We start from the raw sequence: 13,377 nt of genomic DNA, 5'->3' as shown, positions 1-13,377 counted from the left end.
GGCGGAGGTTGCAGTGAGCTGAAATTACACCAGTGCACTCCAGCCTGGATGACAAGAGCAAAACTCCATCTCCAAAAAGAAAAAGAAGGAAAAAAAAAAAGGAGTTAGGGATGGAAGGATCAGAAACAAAATCTACTATCTTTTCATTTAGACCTCTATTCCCAAAGAAATAATATTAGAAGTTATCAATCTAGTGATTCACTTATAATATTTAACCTCAGCCATTTCTGTAATCTTTATGAGTTGAATTAAAAGGTCTAAAGGTCTGATCTGTTTTAAGAACTGATAATCTACGGTGCATAGTATTACCTTATCAGTGGGAGACAGAATTGTAGAAAACAAATACTCTCTTCTCAGCCCTAACCCACCTTTCATGAATAAAGTTCTATAAAAATGATGCATATTTATGAAAGAATGGGGCAAGAAATGAATTTACTTTTTAAATCTGTCTGCCTTCACAAACCAAGATTCTGCACACAAGATGAAATTCTACAGGGGAGAATGGAATTTTTTCTGTCTTTAACATTTGGACACAATTTTGAAAAGCAGGAAATGAAACAATAAACTATGATACATATACTACGAAGTAAGGTAATGAATCTTAACTCACCATTTTTTAGGTTTTGTTAATGGTTTGTATTTGCTGTATTTTACACGCCACTCAAGAACTTCTTTACAGCGCTGACATACTCCATCATGAAGTTTTGCATTAATTTTCTTAAAAACAAACAGAACGACAAACTGAGAATTTCACGCGTGAGCCAGCATTGCAAATCCCACAAAAGAATATATGAGATGTTAAGTTTTAAAATATAACTGAACCTTAATCTGCATAACAATTTATGATATATTATGTATTTTTATGTATATTACTCAATTTTTTATTATTATTTTTTTTTACAAAGGCAATGGTTCTTTTTTTTTTTTTTTTTTTTTTTGAGACAGTCTCACTCTGTCGCCCAGGCTGGAATGCAGTGGCACAATTTTGGCTCACTGCAACCTCCACCTCCCGGGGCTCAAGCGATTCTCCTGCCTCAGCCTCCTGAGTAGCTAGGATTACAGGCACGCGCCACCATGCCCAGCTAATTTTTTGTATTTTGGTAGAGACAGACTTTCACTATGTTGCCCAGGGTGGTTTTGAACTCCTGAGCTCAAATGATACACCCGCCTAGGCCTCACAAAGTGCTCATATTACAGGTGTGAGTCACTGGGCCCAGCCCTCATCTAGAAAATTTTTAACCTTCCCATTGATTCTGATGTATACATATGTCAAAACTCAAACTGCACAGTTAAGATATGTGTATTACATAGTATGTAAGTTATATTCAATAAAAACATAATAATAAAAAAGAAAAGCTTGCTCATATTTGAAGACTACCATTTCAACAATTCAAATCCTCCCAGTGAGTTGGAATTAAACTGAGAAATTGGGCTGTCCTGAATTGACAGTTTGTTGATTTGAGGAAGGGGTGCCAGGGAGAAGCGGCTGGAAGCAAAAAGGCATTTCATTTTTCAATTTTATCCTTTTGAATTCTCATGTTAGAAAAGTTTTAGAAAAGCTCCCCCTACTAACTTGGTTTCTTCAAACTTAAAAAATATGTATTCATATGTGAATATCTGTGGTAGAGAAAGGGCTTTATAAGTTAAAGTTTTTTTATTATAATTTTCTTTTCAAAATGTGTTGGGAAAGAAGGAAGATAGGAAAAATTTAAATGTGTCATGTATTTTCTCTAATAGTTTTATATTTTGTAACATACTCATTTGATTCAGGACACAGACTATATATTTTCACTGAGTACTCTGAGAATTCTCTCGTTTGCTTTGGCTGTGGAAGCTTGGTCTTTGCCTATTGTTGGAATAATGAACAGAAGACATTTAAAATTTTCTTTGCTTCTTTTGTTTTCTTTTTAAATTTCTCAGGGGAAGAAAGAAATGCATCACAAGTATGCAGATTCTTTGGGAGGCTATTAGATATTAAGTTAAAAGCACAATATTTAGATCAGATCATCTGAAAGAAACAATTTTTGAATAGCGCTTGATATTCTTGAAAGTTCTAAACAAGCAGATAAAATATTTGAAAAAACATTTCTTCAATGAGAAAATATTTCAGGAATATTGTGAAAAACCATAAATTAAGCTGTGAATATATTTCATTTTATTTAATTTTTCTCTTTCTTCAAGGAATCTTCACCATCAGGAAGTGTGAATATATTATTTAACTTTGTCACGAGAAATACATTCTGTTACTTACGAATTGTGTATAGGTGCATTCTTTCCTCCTGGACATAGATGGAGAGTCCCAGTTCCGCATGCTACTATATTCCTTCCTTACTCTGGGCCCCTAACTGTTGCCAGAAAGAAGGGAATCTGTACCTACACACCAAACTCTTCATCCTCTCAACCTTTGTACTTACTAATAGTTATCATGGACAAAGCTAGCTAAGAAACACAGAATCAAAGTTTACATGCATCATTTGTCTACTCTGTTGTCCAGAACATCTTACTAAGCATTACTTATATTTCCTTAAGTGATTGACTTTGAACTATGACTTCAATATGAATGTGATATTATACTTCCTAATTGGAATATCCTTAGAACACAGAACATTTCATTACCTGCAATTTTATTACATATAACACATTCTGCTTGTTAACTAGGAAGCATTCTTTGGTTCCTTGTTTGTTTCTGTATCCAATTTCTGACCAGTTCATCTTGATTTACAAAGCTGTGCACAGTTTGGAAACTGGTTTCTTTAGGGTGGATCAACAGTAGAACAAAACAAGTCTTTGTGGGAACTTGTCCTGTGAGTGATGTGTGAAGCAGTATAAACAGATATGCTGTGCAGGGTTCACATGACTAACAGGCACTACTATCAAATTAAACTTGATTTTTATGTGTTAAGAAATTAATGAGAGTAAGAATGAGAAACAATAGTATTTTTCACTTAAAAATAGGCACAGAAGAAAGAAAAGTGTATACTTGTTTTACCATACTTTGCCAAAATAGAAGTGAATTCCAGAGATGTGAGCAAAGAAAGTTAATCCTAGTTTTAGGAATCCTTCTGCCTGGGGGAAAAGAAATGACAATCTTACCTTATTCACCTTTATATTTACAATTAACCCTATTTTGGCAATTACTTTTAGTATATTCCTCGTGGTAGAAGATCATAGGTAATTAAGGTTAAAATTGAAGTCTGCCCAAATATAAAATCAAAAGGTTTTTTTTTTTTTTTTTTTTTTTGAGACGGAGTCTCGCTCTGTCGCCCAGGCTGGAGTGCAGTGGCGCGATCTCGGCTCACTGCAAGCTCCGCCTCCTGGGTTTACGCCATTCTCCTGCCTCAGCCTCCTGAGTAGCTGGGACTACAGGCGCCCGCCACCGCGCCCGGCTAATTTTTTGTATTTTTAGTAGAGACGGGGTTTCACCGTGGTCTCGATCTCCTGACCTTGTGATCCGCCCGCCTCGGCCTCCCAAAGTGCTGGGATTACAGGCGTGAGCCACCGCGCCCGGCAAAATCAAAAGTTTTATAAATACAAAAGCTTATAAAGGTCATTTAGTTCGTTCAACAAGCTACTTTTCAGATTTTTGAAGAAAAAAAAAATCTTCAGTGGAAGAGTCCACTGAACTTAGGAAACAGTGAAAGAAGAAACCCTTACTTATCAAATGAATACTTTTCAAAGTTAGAATAAACTTAAGGAACATCAAAAAGCATGCCTACTTAATACATACATAATGTCTTAAAAACGTGTTAGCCATCATTCCTACATCTTTTTTTTTTTTTTTGAGACAGAGTCTTGCTCTGTTGCCCAGACTGGTGTACAGTGGGGCGATCTCAGCTCACTGCAACCTCCGCCTCCTGGGTTCAAGCAATCCTCTTGTCTCAGCCTCCTGAGCAGCTAGGATTACAGGCGTGCACCAGCATGCCAGCTAATTTTTGTATTTTTAGTAGAGATGGGGTTTTGCCATTTAGCCAGGCTGGTCTCAAACTTCTGGCCTCAACTGATCGCTTTCCTTGGCCTCCCAAAGTGCTGGGATTATAGGCGTGAGCCACTGCACCTGCCCCATACAACATATATTTTAGAGTAAGCATTGTTACTGCTGCTTTAAGCATTCTATTTGTTGTCAAACAATACATCTTTAACACAGTAATGCCATATAGAAATTGGGTGAGAAAGGGCCGGGTGCGTTGGCTCACACGTGTAATCCCAGCACTTTGGGAAGCCAAGGCAGGCAGATCACCTGAGGTCGGGAGTTCAAGAGCAGCCTGACCAACACGGAGAAACCCTGTCTCTACTAAAAATACAAAATTAGCTGGGGTGGTGGCGCATGGCTGTAATCCCATCTACTTGGGAGGCTGAGGCAGGAGAATCTTTTGAACCTGGGATTTGGATGTTGCAGTGAACTGAGATGGTGCCATTGCACTTCAGCCTGGGCAATAAGAGCGAAACTCTCTCTCAAAAAAAAAGAAGAAAAAAAAAAGAAGCTGGGTGAGAAAGGACTTCAACTCCTAAGAAGGTAGCAGGAGCAAATTGTAAATATTATATCTGTACCAATATGCTGATGCTGAAAAATATTTTATAAAATATAAAGTATCATTTAACAGAAGGAAGGTACTATGGTAGGTGAAAAGAAATTTGAATACCATTCAAAAGCAACTAAAATAATTTTTCCTTAGGATTTTTTTTGTACATAATTCTTTCAGAATTTCCAAAGGTAAAACAAAGGCTTATTTATTCCTTTTAATTGAAAACAAAAAAACAAAAACATAATTTAAAAAATGAAATTCTCAAAGAAAAATTCCAATGCCAAATCCAATGCTAAAAATCTATTTCCATAAACTGGCTTTGTTCTTTTCCCTGCAGTATTCTTCCCCTAAAATAAGGTATTTTATGCTACTACTGCTACACTGTTACTCCAGAAATAGAAACTTTTATATCTTATTTAATCATATTTAAAAGTATGTGCTTTGAAATTTGCTAGAAACAGTTCCTTATTCTAAATTTGGCTAGAGGATAAAAGATCCCTGGATTTGGGGGCAAGAACTCACGTGACTAATAACAATAACGTAAAAATCTGACTTTTAGGCTGTGAGTTTCTTTCTTTCTTTCTTTTTTTTGAGTTGGAGTCTCACTCTGTTGCCCAGGTTGGAGTGCAGTGGCATGATCTTGGCTCACTGCAACCTCTGTCTCCCAGGTTCAAGTGATTCTCCTACCTGAGCCTCCTAGTAGCTAGGATAACAGGCACACATCACCACGCCCAGCTAATTTTTGTATTTTTAGTAGAGACAGAGTTTCCCCATGTTGGCCAGGCTGGTCTTGAACTTCTGACCTCAAGTGATCTGCCCACCTTCCCACCTTGGCCTCCCAAAGTGCTTGGATTACAGGTGTGAGCCACAGCACCTGGCTTTAGGCTGTGAGTTTCAAATCATAAACTACATTATTTAAATTCCTTTAAATATGGCTAGAACATTGTTGGATATAAAGTATCTTATAAAACACAACCAAAAAATAGATGAGGGAATCAGAATGAGAGAAAAGTAAGGGTAGAAGGGAAATTACAAAGCAGTCAGGAGTACAGCTGGAAGTGCACTCGTTAGAGATGGGCCACAAATGAAGTCTGAGCTTTCTAGCACCCAGTAAAACATAACTCATTGTCTGTAACATGCCAAAAATCCAGTTTCTCAGAAGCAGCACAACTATTCTTGTTACTGAAATGCAAAGTTTAATCTTTCCTACACCATGTGATACAGTAAGCGACGCTCTCAAAAACGTCCTTACAACACAAAGCATTTCACAGAACTGTTTTCTATCCTGGTTCTCAATGTAGGCCAGTGTTATAATGCCAAAACAGAGTGCAATAAAGTTATTCTTAGGTGGACAATGTAGGTACAGATCCCTGACAGTCATAGGATCTACAGGAATGCACTGTATATCATAAGGCCATCTTCAATAAACACTATTTCTCCCAACTTAGCTCTAAAAGCAATCCCTTCTATTATGAGAAATATCAAACTTGCAGAAAACAGTGAAAACAATAATACTAATGCATACCATATACACACTCCAGAGACAACTATTAACATACTACCTTTTTGCTTTTTGTGTGTATGGGTACAGGTAAAATAACTTATGGACATCAAGACACTTCACTCTTAATACTCATCATATCCTAGCAATAAAGACTTTCTTGCACTTAACCACCATACTGTTACCACACCTAAGAAAAATGAAAAATAACTCCTTAATGTCACTGAATGTAGTCAGTCTATATTGAAATTTCAACTGCTCCAAAACAGCTTTCAGAGCTGTTTTTTCCTCGCCAAATCAGGATCAATCAGTATTCAAGTACTGTTTATCTGTTATCTCTCTTTTCAGCTATTTATGTTTTATCCCCTATTACATGAATATTTTTGAAAGTAACAAGCAAGTCATTTTAGAGAATATCCTACACTCTGAATTTGTACATTTTCTCATGCTGTAATTTAACTCATTGTTTTATTTCCTATAAAGTAGAAGTTAGGTTTACAGACTTAATTACATCCAGTTTAAATATTTTTTGGATCAGAATAATTCATAGATGATGCTGCTACTGTTGTGTACTTCGTATTACTCCAAGTCAGGAGGCACATACTGTACAGTTCTCGCCTTGTCAGCAATGCTGAATTTGATAACTTGCTTAAGGTGGTGACCCAGATCTCTTCAAATTATAACAACTACAATAATCTATGGAGGCCATGTTAATGTACTGTACCACAGTAACACTTTCCCTCATGGTTTTAGCATCCACTCATGATCTTTGCCTGAATCATCCATTTTACTAATCAATGAAGAATGCTAACTCGAATTCTATTCTTTCTATATTAATTTTTTAAAAAAGATTGTCATCTTAAATCAGTTTTGAGAAGTACATACATACCAAAAAATTCACCCATTTTAAGTATACAGTTCTAATGAATCTGACAACCAAACTTCCAATACTTCCATCACTCCAAAAAGTTATCTAATTCCCCTTGGTTGTCAATCCCTTCTCCTACCTCCCAGGTAATAATGATTTCAAATCTGCTCCTACAGTTTTGCCTTTTCCAGCATGTCATGTAAATGAAATGGTTAAGTATATAGCCATTCGAGGAGCTCATTCCTTTTTATTGGTGAATAGTATTCCATTGTATAAATTACCATAATGTTTATTCAATTCACCAATTAAAGGACAGTTGGAGTTGTTTCTAGTTTGGAGTGCTAATAAATATTTGCATAGAAGTTTTGTGTGGACATATTATTTATCTTGGGTTAATTACTTGGAATGATACAGTTGGGTTGTATAATGGAATGCTTAATTTTATGAGAAACTATTAGTTTTTCAATGTTGCTGTGCCATTTTGCATTTACACCAGTCATATATGAAAATAGTTTTTCTATATTATTTCCTGGACTTGAAATTTTATTTTTTACTTTAGTCATTCGAATAGGTATGTAGTGTTATAATTATGATTTCAATTTCCATTTCTCTAATAACTAATAATGTTGAACATCTTTTGATGTGTTTACTTGCCGTCGTGGGTTGTTTGCTTGTTTCTCAAAATTAAACACAAGAGAAGAAAGTCATACAATAATAAGAAAATCACACATAAGAAAATCATACAATAATATAGTATTGTATATATATTATTTTTTACTAGACTTTATTACTTTTATAGATGAAAAATACCTCTACAGATCAATTTTATAGAGTTAAAACAATATGAATCTTTACATATAAATATTCAAAATATAGAAATTTTATAAAAATACAGATAAAGAATAAAGACAAGTCCTATCACTCAGAGATTCTATACTTTGCAGCACTTCAAGTATACATTTACGTAAGTTCACATTTGGTCCACATGTGCTGTTTTATAACTTATTATTCATTTTTCCATAATATATATACTTTCAAAGTATGTCTTTATTGGCTGTACTATAGTCTCTCAGAGTAATACTATAATTTACTTAACCTATTATCTATTATTTGACAGTTTAAATGTTTCCAATTTCTGAATATATGTATTTTAAATATATTGGGCTATAAATATCAGAAAACTTCTAATAAACATGTAAATTATCATCCCATTATATTTATACATAACAAGTTCTGGTCCCATATCAACAACATTGTAAGAAAATAACAGCAATTTTATTAGATGCAAAATCTCATAGTAAAAAATAAATGTCCCTTTCTTTGGTCAAGTGCGTACTACTCCTTTATTAAGTTTCTCTAAAAAGAGTTTACATGTACGGATAAGAATAGGAGAAAAAAATAGTTCATGTTCTTGTTTTAATTGCCAATGTACCAATACAGAAATCATTACAAAATGATTTTATTTTGTAAACATTGTTGCTATTATAACAAAGTATACAACAAGTCTCAAATTTGTGTATTACTCAACTCAACTGACTTGTGTTTTTAAAAAATGACCAAACTTAGAATGAGTACACATAATTATTTGGATAGTGAGGCAAATGTTTCCTACTACTTTCTGTAAAAACTTGCTTTGCTTTTTTATCCTGGCAGTTAAGATTTTTTCAAAGAATAGAAGACATTGATGGTTTCCTTTTTGAAAAAGGAATTAAAATTCTTGCTATAATCAACTTACTACACTTCCAATAGACAGAACACCCCTACTATATGAAAACTTTCAAACCTATAAGCCCTTTTAAAATGTGATATGAAGTAATAATTTGAATGTGTACTATCCTCAAAAATACCTTATTTGGACAAGTTACTGAGCATTACTATTTTTATGTATTTTACTATTTCACAAAATGAGCTAGTCATACAAATAGCCCAGAAATACTTTTGAAATGAGTTCTGGTAGTAAAATTGGTTTTATTGTCACTTAAGGAAAAATATAAAATCAAAGTTATTACTAGCTTACTTCTTTTTCTTCTTTTTAGGAAATTACATTTGTTCCACATAACTAATTAGAGAGTAATCAACATTTATAAGAATTCTTCACAAAAACTTAAGTCCAAGTTGAGCAAATTTATTACCCTAAAAATCCTGATATGCATACATATGTCAATATTTCAGTAACTAATATTTGATTTTTTATCTATAAAAATGTAATTAAAAGATATCTAAAATATAGGTGATATAGATCTGCACTGTGAGCTAAAATAATATTCTCTGAAGTTTAGTCCATCTTGCTCCCATTCACTCTAAAATCATCACAAGTTTTTAAAACACCAATAACAAACTGAGAAGTGAAAGTATATACTAGAAATACTCAAAATGATCCTCTTGTTCAATATACTCACAATTATCTTTTTCTAGTCAAGAAATAATATTTATTTCCCTTGTCCCATTTTCCTTGTTACTGCTAGAATCTTTAACAAATGACATCTACAAAAATGAACAATCACATTTTTATCCAAAGACTGAATATAAAATGAGTTCTGATCATCCCAAACAGAGAACTATTCTTTCAATAAGTGGGTAAAGCTATTGTCAGTTGCAATTATGCAGACAGGGTCTGTGTACAAACTAACCACTGATTTATTTCAGCAACCAAGCAAACTACCTAGATTTTCACTGACAAACCTAATGCATACACAAAGTGGAGCCACACCTACCTACAGGCCGAAACATGCTGTGGCAGTACCTTTTTCTGGCAGTTGAGAAAACCTATTTAAGCAACTTTATTTTCCCAAGTATATTTTTCTCACTTACTTTTAAGGAAATTAAAATAGGTTGGCATTGTATTTTAACAAATAAATATTTGCGAAGCATTCTAACAAACACTGCACTGATAAATCTATCACAACTTTGAAAGTTTCAACAGGCCGGGTAAGGTGGCTCAGGGCTATAATCCCAACACTTTGGGAAGCTGAGATGGGAGGATCACTTGAGTCCAGGAGTTTGAGACCAGCCTGGGCAACACAGGGAGATCCTATTTCTACAAAAAAATAGGCAAGGCGGTGCACACCTGTGGTCCCAGCTACTCTGGAAGCTGAGGTGGGAGGATTGCTTGAGCCAGGGAGGTCAAGGCTGCAGTAAACTGTGATCATACCACTGGTGACAGAGTAAGACCCTGTCTCAAAAAAAGAAAAAAAAAAAAAAAAAAAAAAGCTTGAACAAAGACTCCAGTATGAAGATTTTTAATTTTCTCCATTCCATTCCAATTCAGGAAGGTGTGTTATGAACATTAGAAAATATTTTTAAGAAAGGACCTACAGTGCAATGTTTTTAAATTATCTTTGACCTATCTTCATTATTAACTATGAAATGCTCGTAGTAAATAATAACCCAAGAAAAACTCATGTAAATGGAAACAAATAGCTATATTGTTGCAGCAGTAATATGGGAAGCACACCTTTCCTTCCTCAAAATTTTGAATGCCAATGGTTTTATCCAGAAATAATATGTCTTTCCTGAAAAAAAGACTCTCTCTACAAGTAGAGTAGTACTTTCAATCCCATTTGCTCCTCAAGATCTTGCCAATACAACTCCTTCTTTTAGTCATCAACTTTCTCTCTCACCCCTGTTCAGTCCCTTCTTTTCACACTATTTTCTCCAGGTCAACTGAATGCGTAACTACAGCCTCAGCAATGAGCTCAACGAAGACTACATCCAAAACTATGTCCCTAGTGCTAACTCATGTCTCTCTGGAAGTTCTGATGTCTCAGATTGCAGGCAAGATACCCATTTTTCTCCTCACAGAGATCCTTGAGACACCTCAAATTCAAAGACTAAACGGCAATCACTCAATTAGCAATACAATCTGTTCCTCTTGTGTACCAAACCTCATCTTTAAAAATCTTTAGATTAAAAAAAAAAATCTTAGGTCACTTTTTTTACTTCTTCCTCTCCTTTCACCTTTGTATCTCTTTACTTCCTTATATAATCTGTATTACTGAAGTGGCCTCTCACACAGAAGATGGGTTACAGAGTAAAGATGGAGCGAGTGAGACCAAACAGCCAAGAGTTATTTTGCTTCCGTGTTTTTCCACTGGTAAATACACATAGCATAAAATTCACCAACTGAACGATTTTTATGTGTATAGTTCAGTGGTATTAAAAACATTCATATTGTACAACCATCACCACCATCCATGTCTAGAACTCTTTTCATCTTCCAAATCTGAAAGTCATAACTCTCATTTTCCCTTCTTCCTAGCCCCTGGCAACAATCATGTCATTTTCTGTCTCTATAATTTTATCACTTTAAGTATCTCATGTAAGTGGAATTATAGAGTATTTGTCTTTTTTGGGGGGAGGGGGCAGGGTCTCACTGTGTTGTCCTGGCTGATCTCAAACTGCTGGCCTCAAGTGATCTTCTTGTCTCAGTATCCCAAAGTATAGGATTATAGGTGTGAGCCACTGCGCCTGGCTAACATTTGTCTTTTTGCGACTGGCTTATTTCACTTAGTATAATGTCCTTGATGCTGTAGAATATGTCAGAATTTCCTTTCTTTTTAAGGCTAATATTACATTGTATGTATATAACATATTTTGCTTATCTACTCTTCCCTAGATGGATACTTCAGTTGTTTCTAGGTTTTAGTTATTGTAAATAATGCTGCTATGAACATGGATGTACAAATATCTCTAAAACCCTGCTTTCAATTCTTTTGGGCATATAGCGAGAAGCGAAATTGTAGGATCATATAATGATTTTGTTTTTAAGTTTTTGAGGAGCCACCATGCTGTTATCCAGAGCAGCTGTACCATTTCATATTCCCATGAAGATTAACAAACAAAGGTTCAAATTTTGCAACAGCCTCACAACATGTTAATTTCTGTTTGTTTGTTTTTAAATAATAGTCATCCTAATGAGTATGCAGTGGTATCTTGTAGTTTTCATCTGTAGTTCCCCAGTGATTAGTGACAAGCATGCTTTTGTGTGCTTATTGACCATTCGTATATCTTTGGAGAAATGTCTACTTAGGTCCTCTGCCCATTTTTGAATTGGGTTGTTTCTTTTGTTGTTGAGTAATAGTTATAGCATTATATATTCTGGCTTTTCTTTTTTTTTTCCTGAGACAGGGTCTTGCTCTGTTGCCCAGGCTGGAGTGCAATGGCACCATCTTGGCTCACTGCATACTCTGCCTCCCAGGCTCAAGCAATCCTCCTACCTCAGTCTCCTGGGTAGCTGGGACTACAGGCACACGGCACCACACTTGGCTAACTTTTGTATTTTTTAGTAGAGACAGGGTTTTGCTGCATTGCCCAGGTTGGTCTCAAACTCCTTGGCTCAAGTGATCCACCTGCCTCGGCCTCCCAAAGTGCTGGGATTACAGATGTGAGCCACCGTCCTCGACCATATATTCTGGCTATTAATCCCTTATCAGATATATGGTTTGCACACATTTTCTCCCACTCTATGAGTTGCCTTTCTACTTGGTTGGTGTCTTTTGATGGAAAAACATGTTTAAATTTTCAGCAAAGCCAAATACTGACAGCAGAAAGAGAAAGTGAGGCATTTATTGCAAGGTGCCAATCAAAGAGAACTGGGCAGCTCGTGCCTGAATTCCCAGATGGCTTACAGGTAAGGGTTTTTTTGTTTGTTTGTTTTGAGACAGTGTTTGTTTTGTTTATTTGTTTTGAGACAATGTCATGCTCTGTTGCCCAGGCTAGAGTGCAGTTCAAGTGATTCTCATGCCTCAGCCTCCCAAGCAGCTGGGATTACAGGTGCCTGCCACAACACCCGTCTAATTTTTGTATTTTTAGTAGAGACAAGCTTTCATCACGTTGGCCAGGCTGTTCTCAAACTCCTGACCTCAGGTGATCTGCCCACCTTTGCCCCTCAAAGTGCTGGGATTACAGGCATGAGCCACCGTGCCCAGTCCAGGTAATGGTTTTTAAAGGCGGGTGACAAGCAAAGTCATAAATCAATACATGGAGACTATACATTGGCTTGACCTAAAAAGGAGGGACATCTTGAAGTGGGAGCACACAGGTCATAGGTGGATTCAAATATTTTCTGGTTGGTGATTGGTTAAGGAGGTGAAACTTTGTCTAAAAATTTGGGATCAGAAAAAAAAAAGTCAGCTCTGGCTTATGGGCATGACCTTCTTCTGAAGGTTCCTCAGAAAGAAAATTAGAACAACCAATAGCAGTTAGAGTTTAGTTCTCAGTTCCCCCTTATCTGAGGTCTATGCGCCAGCACATCCATCTAGTGTGAGTCCAAGTTTCTGAAAAGCAACTCAAAGACGTATGTTATGATGTTATTGTTAGTTTCTACAGGGGACAAAATATCTCCTGAATATAACTTCCTTGGCTATGTGTTAAGTTACTATTACACGTAACATGGCCCCAAAGCCCAAGGGCAGTCTAGCGATTCAGATATGCCAAAGAGAAGCTGTGGAGTGGTTCCTTTAAGTGAAAAGGTGAAAGTTCTCAAC

General features: G+C 35.8%; 1 protein-coding gene across 2 annotated transcripts in view; it reads right to left on the bottom strand.

Moving 5' to 3' along the window:
• Positions 1-13,377, bottom strand: part of C15H9orf85 (chromosome 15 C9orf85 homolog) — a 64,334-nt gene that overhangs the window by 29,923 nt on the left and 21,034 nt on the right. For both annotated transcript variants that reach the window (XM_065530701.2, XM_005581920.4), the window contains exon 2: positions 611-717. In XM_065530701.2, the coding sequence (XP_065386773.1) occupies positions 611-717 (107 nt within the window). The remainder of the gene's footprint in view (positions 1-610; positions 718-13,377) is intronic.

This window comes from Macaca fascicularis, chromosome 15 (assembly GCF_037993035.2).
Source record: "Macaca fascicularis isolate 582-1 chromosome 15, T2T-MFA8v1.1".
In the NCBI taxonomy this organism is placed as follows: Eukaryota; Metazoa; Chordata; class Mammalia; order Primates; family Cercopithecidae; genus Macaca; species Macaca fascicularis.
Note: the sequence above shows the minus strand (reverse complement) of the source record. Positions and strands in the feature narration are given on the sequence as shown.